The following is a 23,334-nucleotide window of genomic DNA, read 5'->3' as shown; positions in this document are numbered from 1 at the left end:
CAACATCCTGGCAGTAGCACATCAGTGTACACACCTGTCTTCTGTGTCACCTGAGTGTTATGACACAGTGATTTTGTTTTCTCATTTCCTCATCAGGCATTCAAGGATATGCTGTATGCTGCCCAGGACCAAGCCCCGTCCATAGAAGGTAAGGAGACCCCCTGCTTGGATTAACTAATACAGACAAACACTCTACCACAGACATACACTTGTATACCCACTGCCCTCTGCTCGGGCCTTTTTGGGCATCCCCAGAATAACAGCCCTTCGTCTGCTAAAAATAGGTGGAAATCATTGCTAACATGCTGCCACTCACTCTGTAGGCTATGACTTAACCAGACCAAGGCCTTTTACCAAATCATTACCTCCCACCTTACTAACCCAGCTTTTTAACCTGCATGAGGAAAACATGTTTTCAAGTCAAATTAAACAGTTGTTTAAGGGGAGGCTTTTATGTTGTACACTTGTTTTGGTTGAAAAGATGTTTAAACTGTCTTGATGAAGTAAACTTTCAGTGGTTTAGACCAGAGCTGGAGTTCAATGCTGAGTTCTGCTACTCAACACAGCAAAAATAAGATAAGGAAGGCCCCCGGCTATAATTAATCTTTGGCATTAGACTGCAAGTGATGTGTGAGAAGGGAAAGAATGGAAACTATTTGTTTTTATTTTAGATACCAGTTTGTGGAGGAGGTAAACAACTTTCTTTAGTTGCAGACTGAGACGTATTTTACGATGTGGTGACGTGCATCTCAGTCTATGCGACTGTGGGAGTGTGTCTGGGAAAAATGCACCTGAAATATGGCTGCACAAAACTGACCTCTGCCATGCTTGAATGTCCGTGCTGTGATGGGATGAGCATGTGTGCTCATCCCCGTGTGCGTGTGTGTGTGTGTGTGTGTGTGTGTGTGTGTGTGTGTGTGTGTGTGTGTGTGTGTGTGTGTGTGTGTGTGTGTGTGTGTGTGTGTGTGTGTGTGTGTGTGTGTGTGTGTGTGTGTGTCTGTGTGTCAGCTGCTGTGGTTAGGACTGATCCTTTGTACATGGGGTGCATGCTCAACCAGGTGAGCTACCAGGGCGCCCCTAGTAAAAGATTTCATGCTCTCTCACAGAGCTTCGACTCCCAGAGCTCAGTTCCAGCTGAGCGGTCTCGATGCCGATGGGAGTTTGATGGAATGTGTTAGTGTATGTGTGTGTGTGTGTGAGTGTCAGTCTGTGTGTGTTTCGATTGGTATCACTTGTTCCTCAATAGAGTACATTTAACACTACCGTTGTATACGTCTTGTTTGATGATAACATATGAGCTGTGTCTCTCCTCTAAGCTCTGTCTCTAGAAGCTGTTAGCCATGCTAGGCGAGCTCAATGTGGATGATAAATGGTTTCCTGTCTCTGGTCTGAGCTGTACCCATGGGTCACTGCTCTGCCTCTGTCAGCTTGTCGCAAGATAGGTGAGGCTCTCTTATGTATACAGACAGGATCAATCAATCAGTAGAAACTTCTACTGTGCCATTTATCTGGTAACGTTGTGACGTTGCATCAGTCCCCACTCAATCAAATTGATTTGTGTGCTTTTCACACTTTTTTTTCACACACCAAAACACTGAAGCAGGCAAGTGCAAAGAAATGAATATCAGGAATGGCATTTGTTTTGTAGGAGAGAAGACATCTTTGACTATATTAATACAGTTGTCTGTCCCTTTTGGTGTTTTTTATGGGAAGGCTGTAATAAAAACGGCAATAGAAGCAGACAAACAGTAATTGAGCCCTGTCTAGTCCTTTCTCCTGTGGCTGAGATTTTGTTGACTTTTCATAAGAAAAATAAGATTAGCAGCTGTTATAAACTTCAAGCTTACTGTAGCATTTTCTCTTCTCATTCACAAGACCCAGTCTGTCAAATCTTATTGGATTTAACCTGGGCCAGAACAATATTGGAAAAATGGACTACATTTATATAGCAATTTTATTTTTTCACCTTAGTGGATAAATCAATTAAAAATATGCCTCTGATTCACCAATTCACACAAACACTAAATGCACACTGGTGGCAGCTGTGTAAGACGTTGGAGCATTAGAAGAAATTTTGGGTTTCCTGTATTTCTCAAGGACATATCACCACATGACATATGGACACATGACGAGAAACTGCAATTAATAACCAACCCACTCATCTCCTGAGACAGTTGTGTCAAATCTTTTTTTAAATCAAATCAAGAGCAGACCTATTTTTTGTTTGCATACATGTACACCAATTGTGTGTGAAGTGAAAGCTTCACATTGCTTAGTCCAAAACTATTAATTTAATTGTCACATATAAGACGGCTAGAAAACAGCAAATCTTCATAATCGAGCGGTTTTTGTGATTGTTTAACATTTTTGCTAGATTAATCAATGATCAAAAAGATGACTTTTTTTGCATGTGTGCAATGTGATCTCAATGGTGAAACCAAACCCTGATTTTAAAGTTAGATTATTTTATTAAATCTGGTCCCTGAGTGGAACACTAATTAAAGGCCTCTATTCAAGGGCTCGCCCTGCTCTCTCTCTCTCTCTCTTTCTCTTTCTCTCTCTCTCTCTCTCTCTCTCCTTCTGTCTCCTTCCTCATTCATTACAAAAAGCAGCATTTTTGGTATTCAGAAGATGTTTCCCTTGCCTGAGGGAGGCAATTTACTGGGTTATATCTACTTGCTCACCCACTCTGCTCCCTCACTAAACACCCTGCAGTACCTGATAGAGCTGTGTAGATAGACATAACACTGAACAGGCAGCACTTCAAAGCCTCTGTCACTGTCAGGTTGTGAGACTGTCACGACACACAGCCAACAACATTAACAAAATATGGATAATGTTCATGGTTTAATATTTCCATAAGTGCATAATTGTCTCTCATGTTGTGTTATGTGTTGCAGTGCTAGCGGGGCTTTTATGTTAACATGCTTTACACAGAGAGCCTCTGTGGTAACATACCTCAGAAAATGCATTTCTTTCAGCACTATTTTTAACCTAATCAATCCTTCAGTTTCAACAAGATGAATGTACAGTAATTAAAAGAACGTGTGGCAAACAGACACAAAAACATATGCACATTATGGTAGCTCTGCCGCTGCATATGACCCTTCACCCCTCATTAAGATCCTTTGTTCTCGTTCCCGTCCGTCCCTCCATTGGTCCTTGTGTAATTGTAATTAAAACAAGCCTGTCCCTGTACAGTGGAGAGCCAGAGGACGTCAACAGAGAGAACAGCTGGTTGGATCTATGGTTCCCCCTGTTCCATTAGAATGAGTTATGCCACAATTTAATTCACTTAGTCTGATGATTATTACAGAGATGACAATGGCCCCCAGAAAATAAGCATACAGCTTTAACTGTAATCTTAGGTGTCTTGATCTTAATCTTAGATGTGTGAGTGTGTGAGTGTGTGTGTGTGTGTGTCTGTGTGTGTGTGTCATACTATTTCCAGCAATCTATGCATGCGGCACATGCCAAATGTTTCTATATTTCTATTATGAAGCATTTTTTCTAATCCTGCAACTGCAAGTCATTAAGTTGCTGTCTCATTCATTCAGTCATTGTGTCCCTCATTCTGCTACTCTGTAAATAGTGAGTCTTCTGCTGTGATGGTATCTGTGCTGGGCTGGAGTAAGAAGGAGATGGCAGTGATGGCAATAGGAGTTAGGGTGGGGCTCCTGTGTAGTACCATGAATACACACACACATACACACACACACACACACACACACACACAAACACACACACACACACACACTCACACACACACACTGTCCAAGGAAAAGAATGGGGTGCTACGATTGACTTACAGCTCAGGGGACCAGAGAATGGATTTTCCTCTGAATTACAAGGTCTAGATGTCAAAGATGAATGAATCAGACAAAAAAGAACTAATGAACGGATGATCTCTCATCTATTTCATTAATCATTTACTTTTCTATCTAATATGTTAAAGGCCCTTTTTCAGGAAGTGCCCTCCTTATTTTCACTGCTGTTTTGTGGCTTGACTGTCAGTTGCCTTATCCTGTAGAGGCTTTTCATGTTTTATGTGGACAAATCAATAACGGCACAAAAGCAGCAGTGTGAAAATAGGATGCTTGCACTGCTTCTTTGCGTGGCAATGAATTGTTCTGCCATTTCCATCCAGAACAAATGTGATAGTATTCACCAAAACGATTATGTAGCCTTGAATTTGTTTTATCAAACCCCATCCACCAAGATGTCCAGCTTTATTGAAGGAGTCCTAACCAATCCTTTTTTAAAGAAGGAGGTAAGGAACACCCAAACCTTTAACCTTGTTAGGTGTTTAAACACGTTTAAGTTAATGCAGGGTCCTTGATCTCTGTCACTAACCATCATCACAGCCATGTCTCATTCAATCCAGACACCGACAATCTCATTATACAGTATACAAAAATTAAAATATGGTGCAGATTACCTGTGTTTTGCGTTACATGAAACTGCTGAGATAGTGATGTTTAGGAATCAGCTCTCTGCACTCTTTCTAAATACACATGCCTGTATGTGTGCTGGTTTGTCTTTGTGCTATGGGGCTAATGGGCATGCAGACTTAACATTTGTACAGATAGTTGATGTGCTTAAACACATCCTGTTGATGTGCTTAAACACGTGTCTGGTTTTGGGACTAGCCCACCCCAGACCAGACCTTGTTTGGTGTTTCAGTGGTCCAGGGTCGCTATCAGAGTGGGAGAGTACAGAGCCCGTCATCTCTTGAAAGTGCAAGATGAAACCATCAGAATCGGTACAGTAAAAGCTCTGCAAGCATCTATCTTACCCACTTGCAAATGAATACTTTTGTGTCTGTGTGTGCCATCATATGAATGCAGCAACATGAATTACAGCTACTAATCACCTCTACTACACTTGCCAGCACATATTTTGTTATTTTCTATTGCTGTACATGCTGCTCGACGGCCATTTTGTCTGCTGTTGACGAACATGATGAGAGTTGAAGGCTGCTAGAATTAAGCACAGTGCTGATTATTATTCTGCTGGTGTATATGATGGAACAGCAGCTGTTATTACTGTTGTTTGTCCCCCTTGGAGCTGGTCCTTGCTACCCTGTCTGGGAGACAATTCTGAATTCTGTAATCTTCTCTCTTTGGCATGTCGATAATTCAAGTTTTTTATTCAAGTAGTCTCCTTTTTTCCTTTTTATATTCAAAAAGATGCTGTTGACCTTGCCTTTGGTCAAAGCCACTGGATCTGTTTGTTGCCTTTATTTCTTTGTGTTATATCTCATCAAATATATCTGATAAACAATTATTTTTGCCGTATATATAATATATTATATATATTGTGTCCACACTAGAACACTGTATGAATTACATACAACCTTGAATGCATCTTTACAGTAGATGAATACATGAATACCTGCATGTGTACACTGAGTCACCCCCCAGTCACAGCAGCCCTAGGATACATGAATAACAACGTACGACTCTATGTGTGGTTAGAAAGATGCAGAGGCAAATGCTGGCAGCATGGCAGGAGGTCAAACAAGCACTCAGACTGTGAGAGAAGCAATAGATGGAAGGGAGACCGATGGGAAGGCAGACAGACAGGTAGAGAAGCAGGAGGTTTCAGCAGGACAGTAGTGTGGCAGCCAGGGTCTCCCTCCCACCAGCTTGCATTATTGATGGGCTCTTTTTCAAGCTGCTGCTCTTACTCGCTTGTGAGCACTAATTGTGTTTTTTTTGTGGGGGTTGGTTCTTTTTTGGTCCTTGATCTTGGTGCCACCTATAAAGTATATATAGAGGAAATCCAAACCAAATTAAATCAAATAGAGCAACACTGAAACATGACAACTATAAGTGCGAAGGAAATTCCCAAACTAAGTGAGACCTTTCAGAGCACCAAGGACAAGAAAAATTCTATTGTTGCTGCTTCAGGACAAAACCTTAATTATTGTTTATTAAAATGACATAAGGCTGTTTTTCAGTTGTTGTTTCTCTGCTCTATTCCATCAGTATTTCCAGGAGAAGTGAAAACGCCTAAGGCTCTTCGTCCAGTGGAGATTAATAATCCACAATAGACTGCCATGGCATCAAGATCATTTTACCTAATTGCTATTCAGACATTACTTTTCTTGAGCACCTAATCAAACTTACAGAAGGGGTTTCTCCCCACCCAAGCAGGTTCAGCTTCCCGAGTGGATTTAAACCAGCCTTGATTCTACAAAGCAGTAAAGGAGGGAGGTGGCAGTGGATTGTAAGATTGGTCCTTTGATGAGGCTTCTAAGGGTATTAGAGTGGAGGGATGGGGGGGGGGTCAGGGTCAATACAAACGTAGGGTCGCTATCCCAAGGTCAGGGACTAATCGAACTGAAGTAATGAATGATGGAAAAGGTGAAAGGTAATTGGATGAAAACAGGCATGAAGAAAGACATCCAGCATTCTAAGCTTTTATGTTTTAATGTGATAATTATAAAAACAAATTAAGTAAAGAGGTTGGAAAAACAATGAAAAATGGATTGAGTGGTATTTTCGATGACTAGTCTGAAACAGCAAGAGAAAGACAGAGAGCAAAAGAGAACCTTGATAGATAAAAGTCTTCTATCCATCCATCCATCCAGCCATCTATCCATCCAGCCATCTATCCATCCAGCCATCCATTATTCATTGGTGAATTAGATCTCGCCTCAATGAAGTAGAGGAGGAGAAGGAGGGAGAGAGAGGAAAAGATATGGGTTGGTTTAGAAGAGGATGGATCTGGATTGCAACTGTTGTAATGTTAGGCAAGGGTGAGGAGTTCAGATGAGGATATAGCTCTAGCAGGGAGGGTATTTTTAGATTTGGGGCATTTTACACTCTGAGTCTCAAAGCATAAGATTTCCACTAATGCAAATGTGGTGTTGGAAAAATGGGTTGAAGGGAGTTGAGGTGTAGAGAAAAGAGGGCAAAGAATGGACCAAGGTTGAAGGGGCTTGGGTGCTAGTATAGGAGAAATAATGATGATGTGTTTGTATGTTTTGGGGAGGGGATTGATCGGGGAGAAGGTTGAAGGAGAGGTTAGAGGTGCTCAGAAGAGTCAAGGTCATCCTGGAGCCCTCTCAGCTCTTAAATGTATTATGACAGCCTTTAGGGGTTATGGATCCTATAGTCAACAACTTGTCATTACTGTGCCTCTCCACCCATGTATGTGTGACTATTTACATGTGTGTGCACATTTGTTCCGGCCTTGGCAGTGATCTTCAACGCCTTGTGAACATGCTGCCACTCAAATAAGGATTACAGGAACTCTACATCTTTAAAGATAGACAGAAGCTTTACACTTATGCTTAAGAAAAACACTAAATAGTTTTCTCAGACGCCAACACTTTAGTACAATGAAAATACAATCTTGTATAGGTTACACACATAGTATTGCATTGTAAAGGTAATACACAGAAAGCATAAATCATATGATCTGTCTGTTCGCCAGATGTACAACTGGAGATCATATACATAAAGCACCATCAGTGATCTCAACAATCCCAAGCATGAGAAGCATGTGAATGTAATGAGATTTGTTTGTTAGAAATCCGCTGTCGAGGTCTCAAGGGTTTACTATATTTGTTTAGCATTACTAGGGCTTCCAAACCTTAACCTCTATCATGAGCAAGTTATTGTTTTTAATCGAGGATTAGAAACCTAATCAACCGCTTTGGCTGTCTGCCAGCAGATCAGCTAGACTCTGCTGAGTGTAACCAATCAGTCATAGCTGACCGCATGGCATTTATCTAGCAGGCATTCACACTAGGCTGATGGATTCATTTGAATAGTCTTCTGTATCAACTTCATTGCTTGGCTGAAACAAAATCTTTTCAAAATTTTGCAGTGAATTGCAATTTGCAGATTTGGATGACATGTGTGCACTCCTATGGCATCTGTCTTGTATTCAAAGATTGCAACATTCTGAGTAACAGATTATAACAACACAAATCACAAAGCATGGAGTTGATAATGAATGGATGGAGCAAAGAATAGAGACATGACCTGTTGTGTTTGGATGTTTTAATCTTCACACACTTCCGCTCTCTGCTGCACTTGCATACAACTGATTGTAGACAACCGTACGCAAACATGCATGCATGCGCGCTTGCACGCTCACACACATATATATGTCTGCATGCAGTGAGACTCAAAAAAATGAAACACAGGCACATAAGGAACTGTGTGCTGCAGGGGGTGTGGGTGTGATTATGAGCTATAGGCGATGACAGCGGGGCCATATGTTGATTTATTTATATTTATATTTGCAGGTTTTTTTGCCACTGCAATTAAAATACAACCAATGAAATCATTACACAGTGTCCACACTGCTGTAACCCCTTGATTTTTGTATAAATGTTGTGGGGAAATGGGAAACCTGTCATTGCTCTACAAAAGCCCAATTACGCATATTAACATATTTCTAAATTCTGTTTGACTTTTTATTTCTGATGTGACAGTTAATTCTCTGCAGTAGGATTGGGATTCTCTTGTCTGGGTTTGTTTTATTTGCATGTTCTGTGCTTGTACGTGGGTGGGTTTGAACTGTATGTATTAGTGGGTAGGGCATTGCAGAAGACACAGTGTCCTTCACTTTACTAGTGTGCTGGACCGTCTCTCTGGAGAAACGGCCAAAACCTGGCTCAGATTGGCTCAGAGGCACAAAAACTTGTTGGAAGTGTACCAATCACAAATGGGACTGTCTCCTCATCTCTATATTGCTACATTGACTCTCAGCTGATTGTCAACACAATCACAGGCCTCTGCACCACACCTGGCAGCAGAGGGATCTATTTCAAAACTGATATTTGATGGAAACATTTCTCGAGCAGCAGAGGCTTTAAATTGAGTCTCGCCCCATGGGGGGTCACTCGCAGTATGCACGATGTGCATTCAACGTGTGTGGATGGTGGGTTACAGAAGTGGCATATATTTGTGTTTGCTGTGGTCTCCCTATATTTCATCCTCTACTGATCTGCCCATGAGCAAAATCAGAGAGACACACTCAGAGGAAGACAAAGAGGTGGACAGGCAGACAGAAGGGGGCTGAGAATGCCAGATAATATGAGAGAGATAGCATGAAAGAAAAAAGAGAGAGGTGACATTGGTGGTAATTGGAGGAAAGGAAGCTAAAGCCTTGGGGAGCCTTCTTTCCCAAACGTTACTATTAACATATATTTATACACATAAAAAACACATTAAATCTGGAACAAAAACATGAGGCAGAAAATACACAAGAGCCAGGCTGAAGCTCTTTATATTTGCTTATTCAATAAATTCAAATCACATTTTAAGTGTTTTCCAAAGGTGGCGGTAATAACTAGTCGTAATTTAAGTTTAATACATTTGAGGTCAGGCGGTTGTTCTTTAGGGGGCAGAAGAATATTGGTCCAGATATAATTTTTCATCTTATTTACACTTTTTTCACCTTCTTCTAACCAGAGACAAGAGGAGAGAGAGATATTAATAATTTACAGCTATTGTTTCCTCCCAGACAATCCGTCTGTTTTCATATTAAATGTTGAATTATTAACAGTGTGTGAGATTGGAAATATGGCTGATCTCACTCCTGATGCTCATGAGTGTTCAAATACGGTCCTGTCCCTAACTGTCAGCCCCAAGAGTGTCAAAAACAGGTAGGTGGTTAAGTAGGAGACATTAAGTAGCATAAGAGTCTTTTATGGTTGCACGGTATATTAGAAACAAATGATGAGATTAGACACTAAAAGACATCTCTATTGTGTGTTAGCTAACACCCCATGACACATGTTTCTTTATCAATGTCTCTCTAACATAGAGACACCAAATCAGGACCTTCCTGTTAACCATCCCTTCTACTATATGCTGACCTTAGGGAATATGCATATTTTATATCTTCCTCAACATGTGACTAATGTATTTATGGTATTCAAGGTTGACTCACTGTTAAGATTGAGCCTTGTGTATACATTGCATTTCTACTGCACAATTCTGCCTGATGGTATGTTCTCTGACTCCTCTCCATGACTGCCATCTAAAGAAGTGTCCTCTTGACTTCTCACCAGCCATATTATAAAAAAGAGACACTCCTTAGTGGCTTTTCAGTAGAAACAACAGTTTGTCTCTGTTATGCATTTCATCCTCAGGGCAAATTGCACAGCTTCTTCTTGACAAGTTCCATCTGATAATTAGGCCTCATAATCACTCTATTAGTATGCAGCTCAATTGAGCAGAGAACAGCTTATTGTTCCCCTGGCATGAGCAGCAGCCTTTTGTAAGAGGATTATTGTAAATTTGTTGTTCAGGTTTTTATGAGAATGAATCATACGTGTAATGAAATTGCTTCATTGTTAATCTCAGAAGCATTTTATTTTTACTAAACATACATTATAGCAGTTGTAATAAACCCTCTAATCTATAAGGATGAATTGATATATTTATGAAAGCTTATCACTGGGATCTGGGGAGTGTCACAATGTTTCACAGTTGGTTTTACTGTAGGATTGCAAGAAGGGATGCACTAATACTGATGCCAGTTTTGGGTGTTGGACCGATACCGTGCGCATGTTCTCGTACATGTAATCATGAAATGACTCCCATGCTACCACACCCGATTCCACCTCATAGCGATTTTTTTTTTTTACAAACAAGCTAAAATGAAAGCTATGGGTTTGGATAGTTTAGAGGGTAGTGAATCTGTAGTTCCAATGAGACATAATGGGACAATTCCGCGTCTAATCTGTAGGGGTTCTCTAGTGTTAGGGTTGGGAATCACCAGACGCCTCCAATATGATATCATCACGATACTTGTGCCAAGATACGGTATTTTTGCGATTTAAAAATTATTGCAGTTTTCTGCAATATATTACAATTTATGACCTTTTTTTCCAAATTCAAATTTCTCCCAATTTTCAAACTTTGTCAACATTTCTCTTTTTGTTCATATCACTTCAATTTTTTTGCTGCAAAATGGGATTGTCAAGCACAGAAACTGACCAGCACATATATAATAAAAGATCGATACTTGTCGCCTGATACTATGCTGTATCGATTTTTTCCCCCACCCATAGCTAGTGTTGCTTTAAATTTGGACAAGATCTTGTGTCACTAGCTCAGGGAAATGTCTAACACATTTGCACTAAACTTTGAAATAGAAAAAAAAAATTGAACTACTTTGAAAGCACTGCTTTATTCTAATTGACAACAATGTCAGGGCAGGCCAAAATCATCTGTGTGTCTGAAAACACTCTCAGACCCCAGAGGGATTATTAAGTACTCGTATCGGTACTCAGTATCGGCGAGTACCCGAATGAAAGTACTTCTACTTGGTCCTAAAAAAGTGGTATTGGTGCTTCCCTAATTGCAACCTTATTTCCTGTACCTTTCTGTGGGCACACAAAGCCGAGCTGAACTTTCTCCATCACAGTTACCATGGCGTCGTAGAAGGAGAACAGAATCACTTAAGCCTTGTTTTGTTCCTGTGACTTTCAGCACCCAAAAACAATAACCGGGTATAACATGTAGAACTAAAGACGGGGGTGCTAGGTTGAATTTTAATGCTGTCTTTTAAAAGTGGGCTGAAACCAGTGGTTATATTAGACTTCTCATTTCTCATTGTCCGTCGTTTTGACACTGCAATCATTGTGCCCAAACAGGCAAATATGTAAATTATCAGTATTACTCGCTTGTCCTTTATCCTCCACTGCATCAATCCCTCTATTTTCTTTTTTCTGGTTTCTGAGCTGTTTTGATTTTTTGCAATGGTAAGTAAGTACTCAGTCGCTGCAGAATTATGAGCGCTGCTGCTCAAATTAACGCAATCTTTAAAATGCTGTTGTGTCATGCGTAAAAATTGTAAAAAATGGAGGATTGTTTATATCGCGTTGCTGTCATGCATGGTATAGCCAGTTACATTAATTATAATGGAAGTGTACTGTACGTCAACCCAAGTGTGCCTCAATGTTTGCTTGCCTTTGTGTTGTTTTATTCATAGTATGAAATTGTTTGGTTTTGGCTTAGTGACTCTAAAGGTGTGTATAGTGTGTATGTGTTTATTATTGTATGTAAAACCAAGGCTATCAAGGAGCTGGTCAGATCTTCAAGGGTTGATATGTCCGGCATTAAAAAAACAGCCAGATACTGTTTGCTGCGGGGCTTTAGGATGCTCAGGCACACACACACACACACACACACACACACACACACACACACACACACACACACACACACACAAACACACACACACTCCAGCTCTGATTTGGTGGTCTATTTGTACTGAGGACAGATGAAGGGAATGGATGGGAATTCAGAGCACCAGTACTCGCTGCTGGCTGACAGACAGTGTCTGCCTCTTCTCTGCATGCTGCTCTTTAAACTCAGCGAGAATCCACCCCATGCTGCTGAGTGACACACACAGACTCTCACACATACCCACACACGCCACCCACAATGGACACTCTTTAGTTTGTATGTCATCATACATATTCTACCCAGCATGCCCGCAAACAAGCCACATGCCCCATGCGATTGTTACTAACTGTTTGATAACTGCATTCAGTTGTTTATGGTAACATTAAACACTACTAAGATGATGCTTATTAAATATTATTAGTTTGAAAACAAGCTGAAATAAATCACAATTAGTGACTGAAATGCTGTTTTCATCATGATTGCTTTGTAAAAAATAACAACTACAACAAAAAACTGGTACTCTTTGCTCATGTAAATCATCTTAATGATATAACTCTCAAGCACCACAAGGTCAGTATAGCTTCTAATCTGATTGAGTCAGGAAATTGCTCCTAATCTAATATTATCAAGTATTGAATTCCTTCCTCTCTGCCTGGATGTCAAAGGTAGAATGGACAGGAGGATTGCTCATTCATAAGTTAGAGTTACAATATTACAAAGAGGAAATGGAAACAGATGTGAAAGTTGAGCTGCTAAATTGCTTTCATCTTTAACCTGAATTTCCTTTACCTATAACAGTATTCATTTTTTACGTTGGTAGCTCAGTTGTAATACTAACTCAGTTGGTGATTAAGAATATTTCCAATGTAAAAAAACTGCTTATTTTCAGATAATCATCCCAAAAGTGACAAAACTAGTCTCTACTTCCACTAATCACTACTTTTTTTATGGTTGGAATAAATATTTAGCTCAGCTTAGTGTTACAATGTTGTGCTATCCAAATAGAATCTTGCCATGACAGTGGTACGCTGAAGCATTAGCAAACAGCTAACATGTCAAGTACATATGTGACACTATTGTGTTGATTCATAGGAATGCATATGGAACCTGGGTTTGCATTGCCTTGAAGTCCAAGAATACTTTGTAGTTATTATGCAATCTTTCTTTTAATCCACACTTTCTTTATCCATTGTATTTGCGCTTATGTTTCATCCTCACCCTTTGATTTTAGCTTTGAAATCTACTTTTTATAATCTTTGAACTCCTAAAATGTCTTTGCATAAACATTTCCCCTTATCTTTTATTCATTTTCTTTTTCCATCTCGTACCTTCTCACCTTTTTATTCCCTCTGCCACCAGGTTGCATCTCTCTGCTTCTATTCATCCTTCATTTGTCCTTCTCTTTTTCACCCATCTTCTACCACCTCTTTTGCATCCAACCAGTTAGCATAACCATGTTACCACGTTAAACACTCAGAGATATAATGAGTGAACATGGAATATATCCGTGACTTACCACATAATATTGGTCTGTGCTCTTTATAGAATGCATTGTAGATGTGCCTGGCTATAATGTCAGCCCAGGCCTTAATACAGTTTCTAGACACTGCAAAATGTGTTTCTCCCTCTCTGAGGAAAATGGCTTGTTTCATGTCTGCTAATCTGCTAGCTTCTTAATTTCTGCCATGGTACTGAAAAATATGTGTTCAGTTAATGTTGTCCTCAAAGTGAAGCAGTTTAGTGTGACTCTTATCGAGAGGCTGCAGCTGCTGTTGTGAGAATACCAGGGCGGCCTGGAGGGACACCTTCACACAAGTGCATGCACACAAACACACACACACACACACACACACACACACACACACACACACACACCTACACACCTACACACCTACACACACACACACACACATAAACCCCTAAACATGCATGAATAATAGCATGTTGTTATATTTACCTGCATTATGATATAGCTGAGGGTTTCTCTTGAGAAAGAAAGAGCATCTCATAATTGTACGCAAATTAGGTGTCACGCTGCAGTTCTTCAAGTTGTGTCATTTTTTTGTCTAAGGATCATCAATCATAACAATAAAAGTGATCTGTTGTTTACACAGGATTTGTTTGACTAACATTACCAACAAGAAGCATTCAAACTATCAAAATTCCAGGTGCTGAATTTAAGTAGAACTGTACTGTACTACATGTAAATGGCATGCAAAACAGCAATATTACATAAGTCTTTTAATGCTTTATATGATGAGGCTTGGCAGATGAACTTTAGGAACTGAAGCAAGAAAGGAAACTACTTAAGTCAGACATTCAACAGCTCGAGCAGTCTTCTGATAGTTTGCAGAGAAGGCAGAGGCCACACAAAATATGACATTTATTGTTAAGTAAAATAGCCTGCGACAAAAAGCAAAGAACAAGGGAGCTGGCCTGTCAGATTTAGGCAAAGCCATTGAGGAGAAATTAAATAAAATGAGCGACTAGATTCGGGTGATGAGTTTAAACATACCATGATGGGATATTTTGTCAAAACCCTTGAGTTGAGTTGACAGTGCGTTAGATGCTCTAAAGAAATGAGCAATGTCAGTCTGAGTTTAAGCCTACATACTTATTTTGACACATTGCTTTCCAGACTTGCCTCCACTTGGTCATGGAAATTGTATTCATGTATCATTATTAGGAAAAGGTGTGGGAACCCTATCCATGGTGTCGGTATGCTGGCTATAAGATTACCGCTCTGACCACTTTGTTGGTTAATGGATGCTTAACTGTCCTCCTCTACAGATCAGCTTCGCTGTGTCTGCCGTGGTTACAGTAGTGTAACCTGGGCTCTTATTCTGCTTAGATTAATGGCCCCGGCTTGGACTATTGACACAACACTTATCTTATTTTTATGAGTCCAGAAGCTTCTAACTATAAACCTTAGAGGCCCACGTGTACACAGACACTTACCTCACTGTGGCTCCTACACATCCAGTTTAGTTACAGTTATAAATGTTATATACTCTTTCTAACACAGATGATGTTTCCAGCTCAGTCTGAATGAGTTAGGGTTAGTTTTAGTATCTGAGTTTAAGAAAATGTGTAGTGCTGAGCTGGCCTTCTTACAAAGAGCACCCCTCACACTTCTGAGGATCAGACTGCAGAGTGACAGACAATGAATTTTGATTTGCTAGAGATGGAAGGTTTACATTAAATTGCATTTTTGCAACATCCTTGTTAGAAATCCCTGCACCATTGGTGGAATGTAATTGAGTTTTTTTTTAGGAACTTGTAAATAGTCTTTGCAGTCTTTTTTTGCATATTTATATTAAAACTAAATGTAATCAACTAATAAATGATGGCTGATGATGGTTGTATCTCTGAGTAGTATGTCACTTGTTGGGTTGACATTCCACAGTTGCACAGTTTCTGTTTATGTGCATGTTTACATTCAGTTTACTTATTACTTTACTTATTCTTATTTTTTACTTTGACTGAGGTATGCTAGCTAACTCACTCTGCTTCAGAGATTTGAGTCAAGTTAAACACAAATGGGTCCAAAAAATATGTACTGAATGTACTGTTAAGCTGAAATATATCAATTTCCTCATGGTTTTGAGATGATCAGTCCTTATGACAGCCCCTGACTTTTCCTTTAGCGTCACTTGACCTTTACATTTGAGGATTTAAGTGAAGTGCCTCAACAACTATTGGATGGATTGTGATGTAATAGTCTTATAAGTACGACTTTTCAGTGCTCTCTTAACATTTCATCTAGCACCATCATGAAGTCAAAATTAACTTAAAGCACGGCTGTTCCTATTTAAAGCTTCACAGAGCTGATTGTGTGGCTGTAGACTTTGTTAAGAGTTGGAGGTCCCGTGGCTGAGTTAGCTCAGTTATAGAGAAGGCACATACAGTATATCTATTTAAAGAGGTTTACACCTTGACACAGTGGCTGCGGGTTCGACTCTGACTTGCAGCCCTTTGCTGCATGTCATTCCCCCTCTCTTTCCCCTTTCATGTCTTCACCTGTCCTGTAAAAATAAGTCTTAAAAAAAGAGTTGCATGTCGTTTCAACACAAACAACTGTAAAGAAAGACACCAGCTTGTTAAATACAGTTACAGAGAAGGTTCACCAAGCTCTGTGTATCAGTAATGTGTGTATTGTAATGCAGCTTTGAAGCAGATCAGAGAGAATAAGAATAAGAATGAGCGGATGAGATTTCCCCTCAGGCTTCACTTCCTCTGTACCTGGAGGATCAAACACAAAAACTGAACCAAACATTACAGGAGCTGTCGGCAACAGTTAGGCTAACAGATTGCCTTGCCCAAACTTATGTCTGTCAAATTAAGGTGTGTGCGTGTGTTTGTCTGTATGTGTGTGTGTGTGTGTGTCAGAGAGAGAAAGAGAGAGAGAGAGAGAGTGACAGCGAGAGAAGAGAGGACAGGAATTGACGCAATACAAGCAATTAAACTTGCGCCACATGCAACCTATCTAAGTCTATGCTGAGCTCGGTTGGCACCGGTACACACACACACACACACACACACACACACACACACACACACACACACACACTCTCACACACACTCACACACACACGCACTCACTCCGCAAATATGCTGGGCAATTATATGCTCTAATAAAACTGTGTTTTCACCTGTCAGATCCAGATAGCTTACGATGCAAGCTGCTGAGACCTACCAGACCAAAGGGGAAATATGCCAATAACTTGTTGTGTTTTAAAAAATGCAATATGTTTGGTGTCATAGTGGTTTACACTTCACAGCTTAGAGACTATGTTTTTCTGCATGGATAGATTAGTTTAAAGGATATTTTCTACAGTTTGAGGAAGAAATGGTAAAAGTTTGAGACAGATTAGAAGAGCACAAATAGTCCTCTGGATACTACAACACACAAAAAATGTTTGAGGGTTCAATAATAACCTCTGATATACTGCAACAGAAATTATTGGATTTAAGAGAAACAGTGACTGCTTTATAAGTAGTTTATTGAAATCCAAATGAAGAAAACAGAGTACAGACACTAAGGTAGGTAATGTATTACACAGACAATCGGTTATTCACTGAGCAAGTTGGCTGATAATAGCTCCTTGCTGAATTGCAGCTGCTTGACATCAGTCATGATTGGCTAAGGCTGGAGTTGATGCTTGTGATTGGTTGATAGATACAGGCTGCTGATGCTAGCCTCATGGTTGCCTGGATACAGCCATCCCTCACTGTGTTAGTGGCCTTGGCAAAGTGACGGACAGCATAAGTGCTCTGCAGAGGAATTTGTCAATCTGTTGATTCTGCTGAGAATGTCTTTATCCGTCTTTGTAAAGGATTTGTATCTGTGACTGTACCTCTTCATCTCTTTTATTCACATTTTGCCCCCTCATTATTGCTATATGCATTTGTCAATGTATTGACCATAAGCCTACAATGTACAGTACAATATACAGTAGGAAAATACACTAGTGGTCCAGGAGTGGACAAAAAGTTTCTCAAATTCTTGTTATGTTAATTCAAACACCTCTAATATTTGTTTTATCATGTTAGTGTTCAACCCTAAGGATAGTGGTGGTCTACCACTTCCGTCCAGAGCAGGATATCTTGTCAAACTGCCAGGAAATTTGTTTCGGATGTTCATGGTTCCCAGAGCAAGCTTCCTAATGTTTGTTGTCACAAACATGACGTTTATTGTAGTGCAATCATCAGGTTGGATTTCGATTATATGTGCTGTGGACATTCATTGTTCTTAGAAGAGGGGTCCTATTTTGCACCAATGACTAATGACCATATATATATACATCTCATATGTGTAACACACAATATCGTTCTGTCATTTCTAATTGTAAAGACCAAAATCGACAAGGTAGTAAGAGTAGAGAAAGAGTCTTGTTTGGCCTGCGGCCATTTACTGCACTTGGTGGTTCCTTGCATGCGCTGGCCACACTCCAGACTCTGAGTCCAGCAGACCTCCTGCTAATTGTTTGCTCTTGGTGGACAGACAGAGGACTCCAGCACTGCGTTGTGTTGTGTTGTGTGTCTCGTTTTTAGCTCCCTGCGAGCTTAACCACAGACTGCTGTCATCCATGCACACACACACTTGCACAAAAATCCACAAACCACATTTTGATTAAAGAAACATATGATATTCTTCTCACCTTTCCGGCCATGTCTATTACTAAGTGAAAAGTGCAGAGGCAGGAAGAGAATGTGAAAGCAAGATAAAGTCATGAAAAGAGATAATACAGAGAGGTAGATATTAAGGAAATAAGAGCACTAAACAGAGAGAGAGAAAGGGAGAGATAAAGAAGGAGAGAGAGAGAGGGAGAGAGAGAGATTTATGACAGTGCTCTGCAGTCATTTATCTACAAAGTAGATTAACTTATTAAACTTAATGTGCTCAGTGGTCAGTTGAGTGGCCAGCGGAGCATAAACAGACCTACAGATGGTTCTCCACAACTGGACTGTACTTAAAAAGGACCATTACGCTGTCCCTTAACATACTTTATCACCTGCTGTGAGTCGGACATGTGCAGTTCACAGCAGCTGAAGCATCGAGAACGGTCTCTATGTTTTTTTATCTGTGAAATTATTTAAACTGATCTCGCGTACCTGCACTGCAATGTTCTCTACAGACATGACTAAATGACATTTGTCAGCTCCTGGTGTTAACGCCACCTCACCTACCTCGGCCCTTCCCTCGCTGATTATCTCTCAAGGCCATTGACATGCTCCCGTTGAACCCTTGCCTCAGTTGCCTTGACAACTGTTCTCGCACTGGGCGGGGTACCTCTCACTTTCTCGGTGATGGTGCGATAAGTGCAACAATTATGTAAATTCTATCCTACCAAAGTGTTTTTTTCAGCAAGCTGAAAAGCTCTCTGCCCGATGCTTTCAGCTCTTAAGTTCTGTAGTTAACAATTCGTTCTGAATTGTTGTATTATTGCACGCCTCTGATTCTATCCTTTTTTTCATTCTCTCTCTATTTCACACATTATTTTTGTAGCAAGGAGATATATGGAAACAGGCAAATTATCCATTTAAGTAGATACGTGGATAGATACCGTATTAGATATACAGATAGATCTGCACTTTCATATTCTTAAAATATAGTGAGACATATCTAGATATTGTGTACAAAGGAAAATATATAGAGATGGATACCCGAGCTGTGCCCAAAAGTACACTGTGCCCAAAAGTACACTTATCATTTTAAGTCATCACTGACAGGTGTAAACTCACATTTAATCTTTATATCTATAAAATGCCATGGACACTATAATTTTTGAGGACACTATAAAGTGCATGTGTTTCACACTGAGAATATGGAAACTCTAATATGGCAAGGGCAAATGTGGTACAGGTGGAGTAATTTTGCAGACATCCCATATTAATTATATTTGACTGTAGTAGTAGTAGTAGTCATAATTGTATGCTTTTTCATGATATTAATAATATAGCTAACATTTAATTTTACTTTTTTGTAGGGACTTAGTTCATTTGATGTCTCAGTCCATAAAACTGATCTGACTATTAGGCTATTGTAGGCTAAGCAATATGTGGTTATGTTTTGTTTTACAGATTTATTTTAAAGGAAATCTTATATTTCTTCTGTTAACTGTCTTAGGTCATGCATAATTTTAGGTGTAGGCCTAATTGCAGCATATTGCCTAATCCTTGTAGCATCAAATGTCTTACATTTTTTCATGCATGTTTTGTCTTCAACCGTCACCCTCAGCTCTTTATTGTCATCTGTTTAGAACCAAACTGTGTTGTTCAACATAATCCTGTTAGCGGTGCTTTAGTTATGGCTGTCTATGCATTTGCATTTTGAGAGAACTCTTGTCTTGCTTTCAATAACAACCCTGTCCCTAAGAGACAAAGTCTCAGGGGCTGCCACAGTTACTCCAGCCCTGTTGCAGCAGAGTTTGTCTTTGGCACTAGTTCTACTGCTGATACGAGGCTTAAAGTGTCTGCCTGGAGATCTAAGGCTTGGATCCTGGCCTGTCGATGTGTTGCCATTCTTCCCCCTGTTGTTTCTGCAGCTTCACCACTTTCTGAATCAAAAAACAGATTTGACTGTATGCATTGCTATATGTTATGTCATATCTCTTTATACTTTTGGATTAAAACAGAATAGTAAAATATGTTAGAGAACTGTTGTCATTGTATAGAGGAAATATAATTTATTAGAATTGCATTTATATGGTAAATTATGACATAGGGAGAGTGGAGTTTGTGTGTGTGTGTGTGTGTGTGTGTGTGTGTGTGTGACAATTATCATTGACACACATACTTAGTTAAATATTATAGTTGTATTCTTAAACCTGCAAACAATGTGTGAAAATATAGTTCTACAAGTGGAAAAAGGGAGATTCAGTGGGCCCATGTTGCCGAATGCATGTGTGTTTGGATGCACATTGGTAGATGCTTGGTTGAAAGGGCTCTTTTGAACTTTTGGGCAGCGCTGGTCTTTTGTTGTCGCCCACGCTCTCTACACCCCCTCTTACTCACCCAGCATCCACCCATCATCTCCATCATCTCTCATCCTCCAACCACAAGCACAGGCTCTTTAATCTAAACCTCTGGTGGAGGAGGAAGGTTTGTGTGTGTGTGTGTGTGTGTGTGTGTGTGTGTGTGTGTCAGTGTGGTTGTGTGGGTCCCACAGTAGTGTACAATGACAGTGTACAATGGCACAAATACAATAATTTCATCAGTAGCAATTTTACCTTGTTGCCATTCATTGTATGTGTGCTGTATTACTGGCCCACCATGTTTACATAAGCAGTCTGAACACTGGAGAGTGCTGCTTGTAAATGGGAAATGCACATGCACATGCACGTGCACGCATGCACACACACACACACACACACACAGACATATACACACACAAAATGTCACATTCTCTATAGCAGATCAATGTTGCCCCTGGTGTCCCAACTAGGTTTAGAATGACATTAGAATACTAATAACCACAATATCAGCCGCAGAGGTCCCAATTGATAAAGGTCACAATAGACAGGACACTGTGGGAGCTCAGTTTGTCACACAAAACACATTGTCCTGGAATTAAGCAGAGAGCTTCCTGCAACGCTGTTATTACAAAATGATAAAAAATGTATCTTTTAATATCTTTAGTTTTTTCAAATGTTGGTTGGAAAGTGGAAGAAATTGGAAAATGATGCCTTTGGCTATGGGTTTTTGTGGGTTTTATGTATTAATAAAAAAATTGATTAATTGATGATAATGAGAATACTAGGAATATCAGTCCTAGAATGTTTGTGTTAGGTCCAAGGCTGAACATTCATAAATGAATAAGATGAATGAAAGGACTGCGCTGTTTTTTATCTTCTGGTCATGTGCGTAATTAGATGTGAAATGGGTCTAAGGATTTCCTTGTTATGGATTTTCCAGTGGGACAAACTGCACATAATAGGATTCTCTACATTGACATCCAGCTGTATCTATGGTAATACAATGATGCGCCCATTACAGGGCCAGTGCAGTAATGTACACTCACATACGTTCCGCACACATGCAACACTCACAGAGCCTCATTAGGAATATCAAAGGGAGGGGCTGAACCCTCCTCCTCGATCTGAACAGAGGAAATATTAGATGAGAGGTGGATGGAGAAACAAGAAAGATCATGTCACTTCAAAAACAAAGCGCTGTGGTGATTTGCTATGATTGCACATCAAATAAATGCTTTCAAATGTTTGTTTCTTAAATATATAAAAATATATAAAAATTTGATCACAAAAAAGAGATGCGTTAGTGTCTTTTTGAGCCTTCACGATTAATCAGTATAAAATTGATTCACCCTGATTTAAAAAAAAAAATTAATTACTTTGATTCTACTTTAATTTTACACACCGACTGCATCACAAACACCGCTACTTTTTGCTGTGAGTTTTAAACATAGACTGTATAGAATAGGTTTTAAAGCGCTCCCAAGCGCTGCAATGCTCTCCCTTCTCTTCATTTAAGCCTCTATGTTCACAGACTTGTGGTGATTTGCAATGTGCTATAGGTGCCAAAAAATCTATGTTTGGCACTGCAAATTTGTTTTGTTTTCTCATGATTCTTTGTGCAATAAACCTTACACCTAGTGAGAAGACAAATCGTGGCAGAGAATTGTGATATCAATTCTAAGCTTAAGAATTGTGATTCAAATGTTTCCCCAAATCGTGCAGGCCTACTTATAATGTATTCTGCGATTGTCGAATATAAGAACTCATTTAAGGGAGAAATTAACTTTATCTTCCCTTTTTAGTTGGTTGATAATTTGATTTGAATCTCCATCTGTGTTTTCTCTTTTTCAGCAATGTATCGTTCTCCTCTTAGCAGACACCTCGTTTGTCACTTACTCTGTTTTCTGGCCTCTCTTCATCTCCTGCTGGCCCCGAGGCCAAAGTACACTCAGCTGTAATCACTGTCTGCCAACACAGGACCTTTGCACTGTCATTGCTACTGTTGATACAGAGCAAGGATTGCAGCAGTTTGTGGTCCTTTGCAGGATGATTCATTGGCTAGACAGACAGCTGGGGGGAAGTGTAATGTAAGAAATGTCTGTAAGGAAACTAATATAATTAAGAGTGAACCTAAGATGTTGAACTGGATTAAAGTTTCCTGGTTGTGACACAGGAGCTGGGTGTGTAACCATTGATCAGTTAGAGAATGGCCATGGTCTGTGTGTCTTTGAGGACAGGGTACGCGCTTTCTGTGTAATAAATTAACTAAGCGTAATTAATTGCCTCCATTAATGTGTGAAATTACCAGTTAACATCTAAATTAAAAAAGGTCAGATTGTGCTGCTGGCTGTGCAGCAAGGTTGGGACCTGTAGATCCAGAAGGGTTTCTCGTGCCACATCTATCACGTGAGGTGTTTGACCACAGCTCTGCTCTGTTGCATTTTAAGCATTTTAAAGGACAGTGGAAGCTTTCCGTAATAAATAAGCCTTCAGCTAGGCTGGGGCTCCCAGCCACCACAATGGTTTTCCTTGTCACATCCATCATTTGCTGGGGAGCCGCTTAGCCAAAGGAGTTGGGTACAGGTGTGTGTCCACAAAGGGGCGGTGGTTTGTTTGAAGGTCTTTGGCTGTGCTATCAGAGTCAGTGACACTAATGAGCTGTGGTCATTGGAACAAGGTTTGACCCCATTTTGCTA

The 23,334-nt window shown here is 39.9% G+C and overlaps 1 protein-coding gene across 1 annotated transcript in view; it reads left to right on the top strand.

Moving 5' to 3' along the window:
- The window catches only part of xpr1a (xenotropic and polytropic retrovirus receptor 1a), a 62,239-nt gene that overhangs the window by 5,717 nt on the left and 33,188 nt on the right, over positions 1–23,334 (top strand). Inside the window, exon 2 of the mRNA XM_034882591.1 lies at positions 97–148. Within this exon, the coding sequence (XP_034738482.1) occupies positions 97–148 (52 nt within the window). The remainder of the gene's footprint in view (positions 1–96; positions 149–23,334) is intronic.

Source organism: Etheostoma cragini, chromosome 9, assembly GCF_013103735.1.
Source record: "Etheostoma cragini isolate CJK2018 chromosome 9, CSU_Ecrag_1.0, whole genome shotgun sequence".
Lineage (NCBI taxonomy): Eukaryota > Metazoa > Chordata > Actinopteri > Perciformes > Percidae > Etheostoma > Etheostoma cragini.
This window is presented reverse-complemented; position numbering and strand designations above follow the sequence as displayed.